Genomic DNA, 15,306 nt, shown 5'->3' on the forward strand with positions numbered 1-15,306 from the left:
GCTCTCGTTGGGCTCTCCCTTACTGCTCTCGTCAGGTCGCAAAAAAAGCCCTAGTGAGGCGACCCGGCCTGGTGGGGATCTGCACTCCGAGAAAGGCACTTTACTAGTTGTCTAGCAAGACCTGTTACAGCAATAGCTGAGAGTGCTTACAGTCCTGCTCACAACTGCAACTGACTAACTTAAGAAGATAGTCCGGTGCGATGGGGTCTGTTGATGGGACCGGCTCATAGCCTTTGCCACCGAGCTTCCATCCGTAGTCCAGTACATCCAGCGATGGACTTCGCAGCACCAGCCAATCTCTGGTCTGGAGATATGCCCGGAGAGAGTGCTGTGCTGCAGCTCCTGTTGTCGGGGGTAGTTTTAGTTTTTCTGGTTTGATACTGCTCCGAGTAGGGGCCCGCCTGTTGAAGATATTAAATCTCAAGTCCCCCAAGTCTTCATGCGGTTTCCCAAGGAACATGAACTTGAATAGTTCACAGCCGGCTTTGATTATATCATCTTTCTTGGCTCGGATGTCCAGAAACGTGTCCATAGCCCTCTCCACTTTATCAGTCTTGCAGAGCTTGGTTAGCAAAGTTGATTTGTTAAACCCAGAAATTGCTGACACTGTATCACAGCCGGAGAAGCTGTGCAGGAAGAGCAGATACTTCCGGTATCTGTCTGGGAGGGCATCCCGGATCTTTCGGACATTGTAGGATGTTTCTTTGGTTGTGAGGAAGATCGAGTGGTCCGCAACATGATGGATCAGCATAACCATGATGTCAGTGTCCTCAGTCCTCACTTCAACAGTGGACTCCCTTGCCTCATCTAGAGCTGCCTGGACAATAGAGGTGTCCGCATCATTGGGGCATTGCAGTACACTGATGCCATTTCTGCCAAATGTCTCAGCAAGTAACAGAATGAGCTGGGCCTTGTTGCTCTTGTTGTCGAGGAACTTTTCTCTTGGAACAATGCATTTGATGTCTGGGCAAATCAGAATGTCACAGCAGGCATTCTTCGTTCTCCTCAGGTGTTCATGGTCTTTGGTGGAGCTGCTGTATCCATCAAAGACCACAGTGATCCGGAGGCACTGACTCCCCATGAACTTAACAAACTGGAGGTAGCTCTCAGCAATTTCCTTCCAGGTTACATTTGCCTCCCAACTGACATTGTGCAGGAGCCACCCGCCATCAATCACCAGACTTGTGCAGGGAGGTTGTTTAATAGGTTTCACAAATGCATTCAGGAACCTTGCTAGGGCAGCCTTGTTTGGCTTTCGCAACCTCTGGTCTTTGTCAAATAGAGACATTGGCGTTTGTGTCAACTCAAATCGCAGGGCTTGTTTGGTCTTGACTTCGTTCTTACTGAGGATAATGAAGCGGTTGAAAAGCTTGAGTGAGTCAATAACCAGCTTCTTCTGCCCATTGACGTAGAGTCCATTTCTGAGGCTCTCTAGTGATTTCACCACCTTGTGCTTAGTTTCCATTGTATCCAAAACAGCTTGTCCATCCATCTTGGCCTGTATGGCTCTGCCAACCTCCTCTGTCTGATCAGCATTGACTTTGTCCTCAGGGGTGCTATGTATCCCTGTGGAGAAGGATACTAGGGTCTTCCTGTCTCGTGTTGCTTCAAAGGGCTTGAACTCCTCCAACCAAGGTGCTTCATCATCTTTCTTCATCTGGGCTTTTTTTTGCGTCTGAACCCAATACCTTTAAGCAGATTTGATTCCGGAAGCGTCCTCTGTTTATACTGCCTGAAAAATACTACTTAAAGGAAAAGGGGACTGGTTGTCTAAGAATAGGACCTGCTGCAGTAGTGTCTGATAAAAACTTAACCAAGATATCTAACCTCTGTTGTTCAGAGGTGGTTCAAGGCAACTCAAGCACGCCAAAGGAGTCTGAATCCTGAGTAATGTCGAGAGAGAGAGAGAACAATTAGAATCCCCATACATAGAGTACTCTGATGTCATCAATATGATGTCATAGTACTGACATCATATTCTGGGCTGTACTCTATATTTGGGCATGGCTAACACGGAACTCCATATATGGCCATAAAAGGGACACATTGCGCCTTGACAGAGCAACGATTTTGGTTGTGTCTGACATTAATGCCGCCGACAATCAACGTTGGTAATTTTATTTAATTACAAAAAACAAAAACAAATTTCACATCTCACAACTGAAATTGGCCAATTCTTGACTTTTCCAGTTTTTCGCCCAGGCCCTCTGGGCACCCCAACTTTGATTGACTCCCCTTAATTTTCCCAAAGGATTTGGGTCGGAACTAATTGACAGGCGGGTTAGGGTTAGTCAGTGATACAATATAGCTACAGTGTGGCTGCATGTACTGCAAGCACTGAGTTTAACAGTCTATGACACATATTCTACAGACTTCTGTATGTTGTCTTAAAATGGAAACCAGATCAGAGAAGGTCCACATTGCACTTTAATATGTGAATTATGACCAGTGTGACACAGATCCAATCTTTTAAATAATGTGCATGTATGTTTTCATGCTGATTAGGCTCCAGAAGTATCCAAGCAATACATGACAGGCAATTATCATCAAATCGTAAATTTAACTAACTGACTAAATGACCCCATTCTTTGTCAAGCACATGGAAATACCAAGCCCACAAACATTGACAAGTAAATCTGATCCAAAGTGTTTATTATCGCATTAAAATGCTTGGATCTAAGCCATGCCTACAGTTGGTATGTCATGTGACGTGATGCTGGAAATCAAGCCAAAATGCTTTTTTCTTTTTATTTGTTGTTTTTACCTACATTATGAGTTCCATCGTCTAGGCATATCAGTCTATGGCAAATTGTAGATTCCCACTCCACTGAACCTGTTCATCAGCATATATCTTTTTTTTTTTCAATTTTTTTTTCAATAGAGTGGTTTGTAGGGCCACAGATTAAATTCATTAGCTGCTTACAGTACCTGGCTGAAAATGCTTTAGAAGTCGTGACTGACGATTTAGAAAATGACTACATCCACTCAGCAATATCATTATGACTAGCTTTGAGGTGACACTGTAAATATGTAAACGTGAGAGTTTATTAGTCTTACCTTTAGTTCCATTACGGTGAATATTAATTAGCTATAAATTGAAGGTGTGAATCTTCTCACACTGTTTCAACTCACCAACAGCACACTGATTTGTAAGGTTCCCTCTTTGATGCATAGAAGACAATCGTTTAAGTCAAATTACAGTTCAAGCAAATGTAGTTTACATGCAAAAAAAGAAAAAAACACCACACAAAGCACAGAACTAGCACAAGGAATCATTGCTACTATAAAATCACCGGCCTCCTATAGAATTTTAAGTGCAACTTTGGCCATTTTAACCTGAATCCTATCATCCTATTGTGAGTAAGGACATGTGAAAATCAGACATACAGTAACAATTGACTTCCCATTGCATTTTCTACATTAAGCACTCACTCAGTGCTTTGAGCCTACAGAAGTGGTTCTCAAAGTGGGATCCGGGGACCCCCAGGGGTCCTTAAGGGGTTTCAGGGGGTCTCCAGCCAAACGATTGATAGTTAGGAACCAAATGGACACTTACTATTCTGTAACACTTAGTTTGTCTGAATTATGGGGATCTGTGGCCTAATAATGCACACCAAACTGGAAGTCCTTGAAATTAAAAAGTTTGAGAACCATTGGACACTATGTAGAATTACACATACTTGGCTGGCAGAGATTTCCCAGTGCAGAGATCAAGCTCTCCACGCACAGAACAACATGACTCAGCTTTAAATGGGAGAGGTTGCCCAGCAAACCATTGTTTTCCATTGCTGGTTAAAGGGGTAGTTCTAAAAACACTTCTGGGGTCAATTTAACGTCTACTCTGACTGTTTTTAAGCGGCTTGGCTCAATATTTAGATATTGGATATGCACACAAAAGCCAGAGCAGACGCTAAAAAGACCCCGGAAGTGTTTAAAGTGAGAATCCCTTTAATTCCATTAAGGATGGCTTTCATGTTTAAAGCAAAGACTCAAACATTCAGGCTATTTTCCATGCTTAAAACTGTCATCTCATTATCAGCCAAGTTTTCAGATGGAGATATTTAACATTTTGAAATGAAACCTTTCAACTTTATTTGAAAACATGTTTAATGTGTCTGGTACTCTTATTCATCTTGGGCTAGAGAGGCCAAGAAAAGTAATAAGAAAATATAGATTGGATCACTTAAGAGTTGAGGGCATTTCAGATACAGGTCATTTTTATTTTCTCAGGCTTTACTGAGCCTTTATTGATAGTGACAGTGGAGATAGACAAGCTACAAGGAGAAAGTAGGGGAGTGACATGCAGCTAAATGGTCTGCCCAGCCCGAGAACCGGGCATTAGAGGTATTAGAGCCTGTGTGGTACACACCCTAATCACTCAAAGCTCAGATTGTTACGCTTTACGAAGCACTCGCTGGCCAAACAAATCCATGACAATCATTTGTGTAGCCTATTTTGAAGTTAGAAAGGGTGGAACTGTAGCATGTCCTGTAGTTATCCCAAACTATTTGTGGGTCTATGATAACAGCGGATACATCTGTAGTAAACACTAATCCATTGATGCCTGTATCATTTGTCAGGAAAATATGATGTAGCACTAGCTACCTATAAACTAAAATCACTGACACAGAGTTTGGTGACAACTGACTTACTGTAGCAGCAGTCTTGGGGTGGCCTTGCAAGGCTGAAATTCTATCCGAAAAAAACAGAGCCATCAGTGAAAACTGCATTGTCCAGACTATTGTAATACCTTGACAGTGCTGGGGAAGTTACTTTCAAAGTGTAATATATGCATGATATTGCATATTACTTACTACTTTCAATGTAACCATATTTATTCTATATAAATCTTTCTAAAATAGCGAGCCGATCTACAAACTCTGCTGGTGGGGGCAGGGTATATACCGTATGTTGAGAAATCAGATCAAATCTAAACAGCGAATGGCAGATAAAAGGCATTGTCAATAGTGTATATGAATTCATTAGAATCTTATTTTTTTCTCTGAAAGTAATGCATTACTTGTCATAGTAACTGTAATAATTTTACCCAATTTGTAAAAGCAATGTGTTTCTTCATTACTCAGTAATATTATTACATAATGCATCACGTATGTACATGTAAGTAATGCGTTACCCCCAACACTGTCCATTGCTCTGAGCCCCAGTCTGCCACATGTTGACCCAGATGTCACCACACAGTAAAATCCTCAGTGTTACTTTACTCTGAGAGTTAAATTAACAACATTTTAGCCATTTCACTCTCATTAGACCCGGCTTCATGAAACAGCGAAAACAACTGCCCAGCAGCATTATCAACTGGACCACATTATTGTTCACCTCTGTGGGCAATAATGTGCTCACATTTTAATTGTAATCGTATGAATGAATGAATGAATTAATGAATGAATGAATGAACAAATGAATGAATGAATGATTGATTGAATGATTGTCTTATTATGGCTCCAGAATGGACATGAAGAAAGTCGCTTATTTCCTTGAGTTATGTAAATGAGAGCAATACTACCCATTTCTCTGTTGCTAGGCTTTGCATGGCCAACATAATAAAGCCTCATAGCTTCAGCAGTTGCATAGGCAATAGACCTTCGCACACAGACATACACATACACACATAGCACATAGGAAGATATAGTATCTCAGTTTCTACCAAATCTTTATGATCATATAATATGATTATTGTTTGTCTGTTTGTAAATATATCAATGGTATATGGTATAACAGATGCTGTGCACATGGTTTATTTATGTAAGACGACAATGTGGATCCTCTTTGTCTCAGGAGCAAAAGTTTTATTGATAAATAAAGTTGTATCCTGCTTATTCATCAACAATATTGAGAATGATTGTCTTGATTATTTGTGGGAACTGTTTGAGCAGGCTTCAACTGGGCGAGGAAAGGAGTCCTTCGAACAAAATGTAATCATGTGTATCTCGGGATCAGCATGGGAACCTTCACTAATTTGTGGGCAGGGCCTATTTCTTGCAACAAAAAAAGCCATGAGTGTATCATGAACGCAACATCCAATCATACCAAATTTGGAATACGCTTTTTGCACAGCAGCCATATTGGAAAGAAATTGGACCTCTTCCATGCTTCCTTCACAGGTCTTACCAATTGTACTAATAAAAGCTCTGCTATACATTCTGGTCAAACAGAGTCAGGGTGCACTGCTGATATTGTGCATGTTGGCTCACTGGAAACACTCTGCAAGAATTTTGAAAATGTATTCAATATAATATGAATGCCTGGTTGAAAGTGGTTAACTAAAACAACCAAACATTTCATACTCCTTCCTTTTGATTGATAATGATGGTGATTTAGGAACTGAAGCTCATTCTACGGTTTCATGTATCACGTCATGACACACTAAGAGAGTATAATGTAGAAAATAGCAGCAGCTTGCTTTCTTTCAACATATGTAAATAAATGGTGTAATAAGAGAAACACACTTAGTTATGCTCAGTTGTAACTAAGTGATTGAACATGCATAACATGAAGAGCTGAGCTCTACTGCCCTCCAAAGGCTAAGAATAGTAACTGCTTGAGAAATCAATTGGATAAATTACTTCAGGTTAATCTGACTAAATAGGATCTATATAATAAACTTTATTTATAGAGCACTTGTTGAAACAAAGTTACAAAGTGCTTTACATAAAAAAAACAAATCAAATCAAAGAATAGAACAAAAACATGCCAAAGTGTGTAAAAACAGTGCAGTATGAAATATACATAGCCAATAAAGCACATCTTTCATCTTATCCATGAGCCTGAAGGGACCTTTATGTTGTGTGTGAACAGACTGACACGTACACACGTTCCAATGTCAGAACATACACTGCCTTTACTTCAGTCCCATGTCACAGATAACAACTTATATGATTGAAACATTCAATCAGCCAATTCAGACAAAGTGGTCGGAGTGGGACAGTTGCATTAAAAGTGCCTTTTTCCCTTGCTCAGGGGTACCTGTTAAGGGAGAGGTGGCTTTGGGAAATCATAGATACATAGCTTTGGTCTAAGAATTGAAACATTCTGTTATTGTCATTTACAGGTATGTGTGAACAATGGTATGTGAACTTTTGCCGTAATAAATGGGTCTTCAACCATGATACTGACCATGATACAGACATCATCAGTATCATGGTCAGTGGGTGCCATGGTCAAGTATCATGGTTGGTATCATGGTCGGTATAATGGTCAGGATCATGGTTAGTCATGGTCAGTATCACGTCAGTATCATGGTTAGTCATGGTCAGTATCGTGTCAGTATCATGTCAGTATCATGGTCAGTGCCAAGGTCAGTATCATTGTCCATATCATGTCAGTATCATGGTCAGTATCATGGTCAGTATCATGGTCAGCATCATATCATCATGGTCAGTATGATAGAGAGTATGATAGAGAGAGAGTGTGTGTGTGTGTGTGTGTGTGTGTGTGTGTGTGTGTGTGTGTGTGTGTGTGTGTGTGTGTGTGTGTGTGTGTGTGTGTGTGTGTGTGTGTGTGTGTGTGTGTGTGTGTGAGTGAGTGAGTGAGTGAGTGAGTGAGTGAGTGAGTGAGTGAGTGAGTGAGTGAGTGAGTGAGTGAGTGAGTGAGTGAGTGTGTGTGTGTGTGTGTGTGTGTGTGTGTGTGTGTGTGTGTGTATGTACAGTATGTACAGTATGTATGTATGTATGTATGTATGTATGTATGTATGTATGTATGTATGTATGTATGTACGTACACAAATTATGTTTTGTTAAAGATGCATTGCTTTTTTATAATAAAAAAACAACATAATTTGATCATGTTTGAATGTTGATACAGAAGATTGTCTTTCTTCTTGAACAGCTAACAGGTCAGAAATATACCAGAAAAGTACTTGGAGGCCAGTCTATGACATCAGTATGATGTCAGTAATATGATGTCAGCACTGTGGTCTGTCTATATGATCAGTCATCTATGACATCAGCAATATGGTGTCAATATTGTGTGTGTCTAGATATTTGTGTCTATAGAATTACAAAGCCAGGAGAATCGGCAACAAATTAGTAAAGAAGGATGTTGCGGCGACCCAAGCCAACTGATTGTGAAGCAGACCTACTACGAGAACAAGATCAGTTTATGATCTCTGGCATCCCGTCTGTGGTTCATGTTGTCCGTTGCCCAGATAAGAGGAGAGGAGAGGATGGGGCAGGAGGCGACACAGCAGAGGATGGTGGAAGCCAGAGAGATATTGTCTCGATAGTAGACCTCCCAGACCAACTTACTGCTCTGACGCCAGCCCCTCCTAAAACGTCCCGCTTCAAAGCTAAAAAAGTGCATTTCGAGGATGAAGATGCCGAAGAGAGGTTGGACAGACATGACACACACATCAGTGCCGTTCTCTCTAGGATCGTTGAGAGAGACACCAGCTGTACTCCAGTCTCTCTACCAGCATTCACAGGCACCGCTTTCCCGAAAGTATTGCACCGCTCAGAGACAGATACTCTGGTGCGAGTATCTATTGGTGGTGGGAAGAAGAGCATCTTTGCTCATCAGATCTTAGCTCAGCGAATCAAGGAGGGCAAGACTCCTTTACAATGTGCAGATAGAAGTCAAATACTTGCACCCAATGGCCCAAATATTCCTCCTGAGAGTAGTATGGATACTGAGGCATCTCCTTCCACATGTGATCGTCAGAGTACCGGGTCAGGCCCCAGGTTGGTGCCTGCACTGGGACTCTGTGGCCCCAACAGATCAGTTGAGACCATGAGGATCCACCACGAGAACCAGGCCAAGCTCCAGGCAATATCCCAAGCAGAGATACTAGAGGAACAAAAGAAAATAATAACTCAACTTGATCCTAGACTGGTGGAGTTTGTCAGATCTCGCAGAGCCCAAGGCACCCAGCTGCCCATCTCTCCTTTCAAGCATCCCCAAGATATCAAAGGCAGGGAACAGTGTGTTCCTGAAAGTGTTACCAAAGAGTCAGACTCCTCCAGTCAACAGCAGGAACCCTTGGATGTCGAGATAGAGAAAGAAGAAGTGCAAGTGACACCACCACTTCCTATCACAGTGGATGAGCTGCCAGTGAAGCCACTGAGGGAGTGGATCCACATGGATAAGCTAGAATCAGAGAAACTAGAGTGGACAAGAGACCTGCCTGCTTCCAGGAAGAAAGGAACCAAAAAGGCCATGCAGGCTCGTTTTGACTTTGCTGGCTCCTTGATCCCGCCGACTGAAGACCTTCCCACTCACCTGGGACTACACCACCATGGAGAGGAGCCTGAGCTGGCAGGTTATTCCCTCCAGGAGCTCTTCCTGCTTTCTCGGAGTCAGGTGATCCAGCAGAGGAGTCTGGCCCTCAATACCCTGGGCAGCATTCTCACAAAGGCACGCGCTGGTGAATATGTGTCTCTTTTGAGAGGAAATGTGACATCCACACTGCTAGACGCTGGTCTGCTCTTCCTTCTCCGCTTTGCATTAGATGACAATGTGGATGGCGTGATGTCTGCATCAGTGCACATGCTCAAAGCACTACTAGTGGCTGCAGAGGATGAGGCGTGTCTGGACAGCACCTTCTCTTGGTTTCGTGGCCTGGCCTCCTTCCCCTTGATACCCTCTGCTCAGGAGGATGAAGGGTTGGAGGAGCGCATGAAAGAGACTGCCAATAAGGAGGAGATGAAGACAGATCACTATGTGGCCAGACAGGATGTTGTAAAGGGTCTGCTGAACATGAAACTTCTCCCCAGACTGCGTTATATCCTCGAGGTGGTCCGTCCATCTCCACGGGTGGTCCGGGACATTCTGGAGGTTCTGATCCGTGTTGCGAGACACTCCACCTCCTCTGCCACTCAGGTGCTAGACTGTCCTCGCCTGATGGAGGTGGTAATGTCAGAGTTCCTTCCCACTTCCTGGACGATGCCGTCCGTGCCCCTCCCCCAGTCTGTTTACGGACTCCCATTGACTAGCGCCATGAAGCTCCTAAGAGTGGTGGCAACCTCCGGGAGACATGCATGTGCCAGGATTTTTAATTCTCTGGGAGCCAGGGAGCGTCTGTGCCGTCTGCTGACCCCAGATCCCGGTGAGCTGCAGTTGGAGCGGTCTGAGGCTCTCATGATCACCACAGAGGCCTACAGACTGTGGACTGTAGCAGTCAGCTATGGACAGGCCTGTAATATATACATAGACCTGTATCCTGTCTTGGTCAAGGTGATGCAGTCTGTCCGGCGAACGATGCTCCCATCAGACCCACTGTTGCCCCTCCAGATCCAGAGAATCCAGGCCCTTCTTTCTCTGCTCACACAGGTAACACACACTGCATGCTACCATCAGGAGCTGCAGGCAGGCATGGTCAGTTCCCAGGGTTCGGAGTGCCCCCCACCCCCTCCAGTGTCATGGGGTCATGTGACTGGGTTGCAGGCCTCCTTGCTAGGACAACTGAAGAGCTGTGTGAAGAGTCTAGATGACCCAGTTGACAGAGCCAGCAGCCTGGCTATGATACCAGCTTATCTGCTCTTTCTAGAAGCTTATTACCACCAGCTCTCTAGACAGAACTGTTTCAAGCCAGTAGAGACTCTTCAGGAACTAGAGCAGGTGACAACAGAGGTTCTTCTCCCATTGTTGTCCCATACCGCCGTGCAAAGCCTCATACAAAACCTCAAGTCTTGCTCCATAGTGTGTAACCTCCAGTCCAGTTGTCCAGGTCCAGAAACAACCCCCAGCCTGCCCGACCTTGCTTGCCCAGGGTGGAGGCACCGTCTGTGGTTGGCTGTGCCTTCCTCTCCCTTCCCTCTACTTACATCACTGGGTCTCCTACTGGATACCCTCACAGGCATCCACAAGGGTCTCACCCACAAATTTAGCGGCCTACTCCTGTCAGAACCTGTAATTGGCTACCTTCGTAGCTGTAGTCAGGCCACACCCACCTTCTCTCACACCAGCGCATGGCTCCTTCGTCATGAGCACCACTTCCTATACCTGCTGCTACGCTTGGCATACAGACTGGTTCCCAGTGAACAAGAAGTGGCCAGACATTGTCCTCTCTACCACCAGGTGGCACTTGTCCTGCTCCCAGGGTTATTGCCAGGCAGTGAATACCTGGCCCATGAACTCCTCTCCACTGTCATTTTCAGCAAAGACTTCTTATCAGAGGGCCGTTGTGGAGGACCTGAAGACATAGAGATGGCAGAGTTGAAGCTTCACGAAGATGAACACCGCTCCTCCTCAAGCTTTGCCTATCCCTCCTCTCTCCAGACAGTCACCGCTCTCCTAAGGGAAGCCTGTGCCCAACTGCCCTTAATCAGGAGCTGCTTCCTCACTCACCTGGCCCACACGGAGCCCATCATATTGAGCTCCCGAGACACCCATCTGTGCCGGAACCCTTGGGTGAACTCTCAGCTCCTCCCGGAGCTCTGCGGTCCCACCCTACCCTCTGACTGGCCTTTCCTGCCTCTTGTCAGCCTGTATGAGCAAATGGGGGTTTCTGGTGGCGGTGGCGTGCAAGTGGAGGAGCTGCCACATGGTGCGCTGCAGTCTGTGATCCACTGTCTCCAGTGGCTGTTTCTGTTAGAGGTCTGGAGGGAGAACACACTCAAGGTGGTCCCTCAAGTAGCCAAGCTTGCTCGTCTGTCCTGTGTCTTCCTGTGTTCCAGCGACCTGTTCCTGGAGAGCTCTGTCCAAAGTCTAGTCTGGGCCCTGATCCGACTGCTCACCAGACCATCCAGACTGGACTCTCTGGACCTCAACATGCCTCCTCCAGGCTTGGCTTCCTTCCAGGATCTGTATTCAGCACTGTTGACCCAGTATGAGGCCGTTTCCTTTGGTGATCGACTTTTTGGCTGCTGGGTCCTGCTGCCTCTACAGAGGAGGTACAGTGCCACCATGAGGCTGGCTGTGTTTGGAGAACACGTGGGGATGCTCAGATCACTAGGGGTTACTCTGAACGAGCTGTGCATCCCCATAGAGCAGTTCACCTCTCCAGCCGAGCACTCCCTTCCTCTCCTCCATCTCTACTTCCGATCCCTGGTGACGGGGGCCCTGAAGCATTGCTGGTGCCCTGTCTTGTATGTGGTCGCTCTGTCTCACCTCAACGTTTTCATCTTCTCACAAGACGCTGCTGCACAGGAGGTAGAAGCGGCTCGTTGCAGTATGCTAAGAAAGATCTACTACCTGACTGATGAGGTGTTGAAGAGCCACCTATTGCTGTTTCGTCTGCCCCGACAGCACTCAGAGCTGGGCTTTGACACCTACCAGCAGCTTCCTCCAATTAGGGCCAAGCGTCTGAAGAGTGTCCTGGGAACGCAGGACCCCAATGTGGACTTCATGTGACCAGCCTGTGAAATCTATATATATAATATATAGCTATAATGTAAGACTTTGGGCAAGGTTTCAGTGCGATGACAGCCCCGTTGACTTCCATTATAAAATGTAAGTTCACATGGGTGAACTTAGGGTGGGTGTTACTTGGGTGGGTGTACAGTTACTTGGTCTAAGACCAAGTAACTGTATTACTATAAAGATAAAGAAGAGCAAAGAATTATAATGGATTTTTATGCTTTTTTAATAACTAGATGTAGCACATTACGTCACGCAAAGTTTGGCCAATCACATCCGGATGTTACGTCTAAGACCGGATTTGGCCAATCAAATCTGGTTGTGACACCCACCCACCCACCCTCCTACTCATGATAGGCCAATTTTAATATATAAGAAGATAAGGTACTTATATACAGTTCTGTAGGAGATTACTTTTCAATTATTCAACTTTAAAGCTGTTCTACGACTGTGGTCTTCATATTTAAACATGGCTTTCCAGTGTCAGCGGGATTGCTATATGAAAGAGTTTGTTACCTCGGTTGTGTCCTGCTGCCCTGCTGAACTGAAGCAAGAAGTCAATGGAAAGAAAGAAACCCTGAAGGGTTTTAATGTCAAACTTCAAGATACCATCTTGTATCCTGAGGGAGGTGGTCAACCAGATGACCACGGGTTGATAGGAGACGTGCCAGTGTTGAGGGTGACGAGGCAGGGGACTGAGGCCATTCATTTTCTGTGCTCAGCTCTGGAGGAGGGTCAGGAGGTGCAGCTGAAGGTGGACTGGGACCGGAGGTTTGACCACATGCAGCAGCACTCAGGTCAACACCTGATCACTGCATTGGCAGATAGCATGTTTGGATACAAGACCACATCCTGGGAGTTGGGGTCTCAGCGAAGCTCCATAGAGCTGGACACCCTCTGCATGAAACCTGCCCAGCTCCAGGGCCTGCAGGAAGCTGTCAATGAGAAGATCAGAGCCCAGGTTCCTGTCGCTGTGCAGCTTCTCTCTATAGACGACCCCGCTTTGGAAAAGATGAGGAGTAGAGGAGGTCTGCCAGATGATCTTGCAGGGCCAATTCGCATCATTGACATAGAGGGTGTTGATGCCAGCATGTGCTGTGGAACCCATGTGTCTAATCTCAGTCACTTACAGGTAATAAAGCTACTCGGGGCAGAGAAAGGGAAGAAGAATAAAACCAACTTGATCTTCCTGGCAGGGAACAGGGTTCTGAAGTATGCTGAGAAAAGCTACAGCAGAGAACGATTGCTGGTATCTCTGTTGAACTCTAGGCCTGATGAACATCTAGAGGCAGTAGACAAGCTCCAGAAGTCTGTTAAGCTGCTACAGAAAAGTAACCTGAGCATCCTGCGAGACATGGCTGTCCTCGTTGCACAGAACTTCAAGAGAAACCCACAGAGAGGAAACGTTTTCAGCTTGCACAAAAAAGAAGGTGATAGCGAGTTCATGAACATCATTGCCAATGAAATAGGCACAGAGGAAACCTTGGTGTTCCTGACCGTTGGAGAGGAGAAGGGTCCTGGGCTGTTTCTGCTTGCCGGGCCCAGTGGACCAGTGACCAAGATGGGACCACGGCTGCTTGAGATACTTCAGGGGAAGGGTGCAGGGAAGAACGGGCGCTTCCAAGGTAAAGCCAACAGCCTGGCACGGAGAGCGGAGGTGGAGGTCCTGCTACAGCAGTGCTGCAACCATCACACTTCAGATCGAGGAGGAATAACATTGGACTCTGGGAGTGTACAAATGTAACTAAATGGACCTAATAAGACAAATGTACACTCTTAAAATAACAATGAGGATTTACTGTGGATGGTACAATCCACCACTCAAACAAGAGGACACTGTTATTGGAGATGTGACTAGATTACCTCAGCTTAATGTCTTTTCTTTCTTTTTTTGTGGTAACACAACATGCTCTAATACACATGTACAGATGTGGATAATGTAATGATGTGCTGTAAATATCTAAATATAACTCAAAATACATACATGTTATCTTTAACCAAATATGGACATAGAAAATTACAACAATTTGTAAAAACGTGTATGAAAAATAATAAACAAAATATAGAAAAGCCAGCTAAAAATAGAAAACCCTTAGTTCCCAGAGTTTAGGTTTCATTATGGCCCTTTAATCTGAATCGTGACAGTGTTTCGATTGGTCCTACCACACAATCCGTGAGGGAGGGGAATCACCATCAGTGTCCAGACTCTGAAGATCGGTTAGCTCTGCACCCAGTATGCACTGGGAATCGATAGATCTGGGGAATCGTTGATGTTGGATCGTTGGGTATGTAGACTGTGGGGCCTCACATGCAACTGGGCTCCTCAGTGAAAGGGAAGGGAAGCACTGTCCTCTTCTCCACGTGGAGCACTCCAGGAGTGGATGAAGGGGATCTGAATCACCCAATAAAAAACCTGACCTATAGTAGATCAGACAAGACCCAATAGCTTGCGTTATTCACACTGTGTAAATGTTTTTTAAATCCCCATGTATTAGCAACAAGTAACACTTTTTAACTTGAATTAATTAGCTCAATCATGTTCTCTTTAATTGTAATCATGTACTTGAATGTACATTGAAAACCATTCAATGCTCTTATTTTCTTTTTAACAATCTTTCAAGTATTAAAAAAGTATATGAACTGTTCCTTTTTCACAAAAATAAAAATACTATGAAATGCACCTTTAATCATCACAATGAAATTAGGTAAATTGCATAAAGTGCACATTAAATTACTAAACTAGGGCATTCTGTGCAGTAACTTGGAGGTATTTACTGTAGGCAACATGCTTAATATCTCTCCCTGGCTAGCAATAGGTGAGAGATGCACTAAAAATTTACCTCTTCTATCACTAAACCAAAATACACAATACACAAAATAGCATGTTCGTTCAGTAACAAACAATAAAATAATCTCAGTGGCTGTACATCCATTCACATAACTATCAGCTGATTTAGATCAACCTAACAATTATACATTGTCTCACTTGCTGCT

At 44.5% G+C, this 15,306-nt stretch overlaps 2 protein-coding genes across 2 annotated transcripts; both read left to right on the forward strand.

Moving 5' to 3' along the window:
- Positions 1-8,055: 8,055 nt before the first annotated feature.
- LOC308106256 (RNA polymerase II-associated protein 1-like) lies at positions 8,056-12,306 on the forward strand (the record flags this gene model as incomplete). Its single annotated transcript, XM_080457310.1, has 1 exon — positions 8,056-12,306. One exon carries the CDS (start codon positions 8,056-8,058, stop codon positions 12,304-12,306), a length of 4,251 nt encoding a protein of 1,416 aa, XP_080313436.1.
- A 475-nt stretch (positions 12,307-12,781) lies between these two features.
- On the forward strand, positions 12,782-14,056 carry LOC308106257 (alanyl-tRNA editing protein Aarsd1-like; the record flags this gene model as incomplete). The annotated part of the gene is made up of 1 exon (XM_080457311.1): positions 12,782-14,056. One exon carries the CDS (start codon positions 12,782-12,784, stop codon positions 14,054-14,056), a length of 1,275 nt encoding a protein of 424 aa, XP_080313437.1.
- Positions 14,057-15,306: the final 1,250 nt, after the last annotated feature.

This window comes from Gymnoscopelus braueri (genome assembly GCF_963280865.1).
Source record: "Gymnoscopelus braueri genome assembly, chromosome: 18".
In the NCBI taxonomy this organism is placed as follows: Eukaryota; Metazoa; Chordata; class Actinopteri; order Myctophiformes; family Myctophidae; genus Gymnoscopelus; species Gymnoscopelus braueri.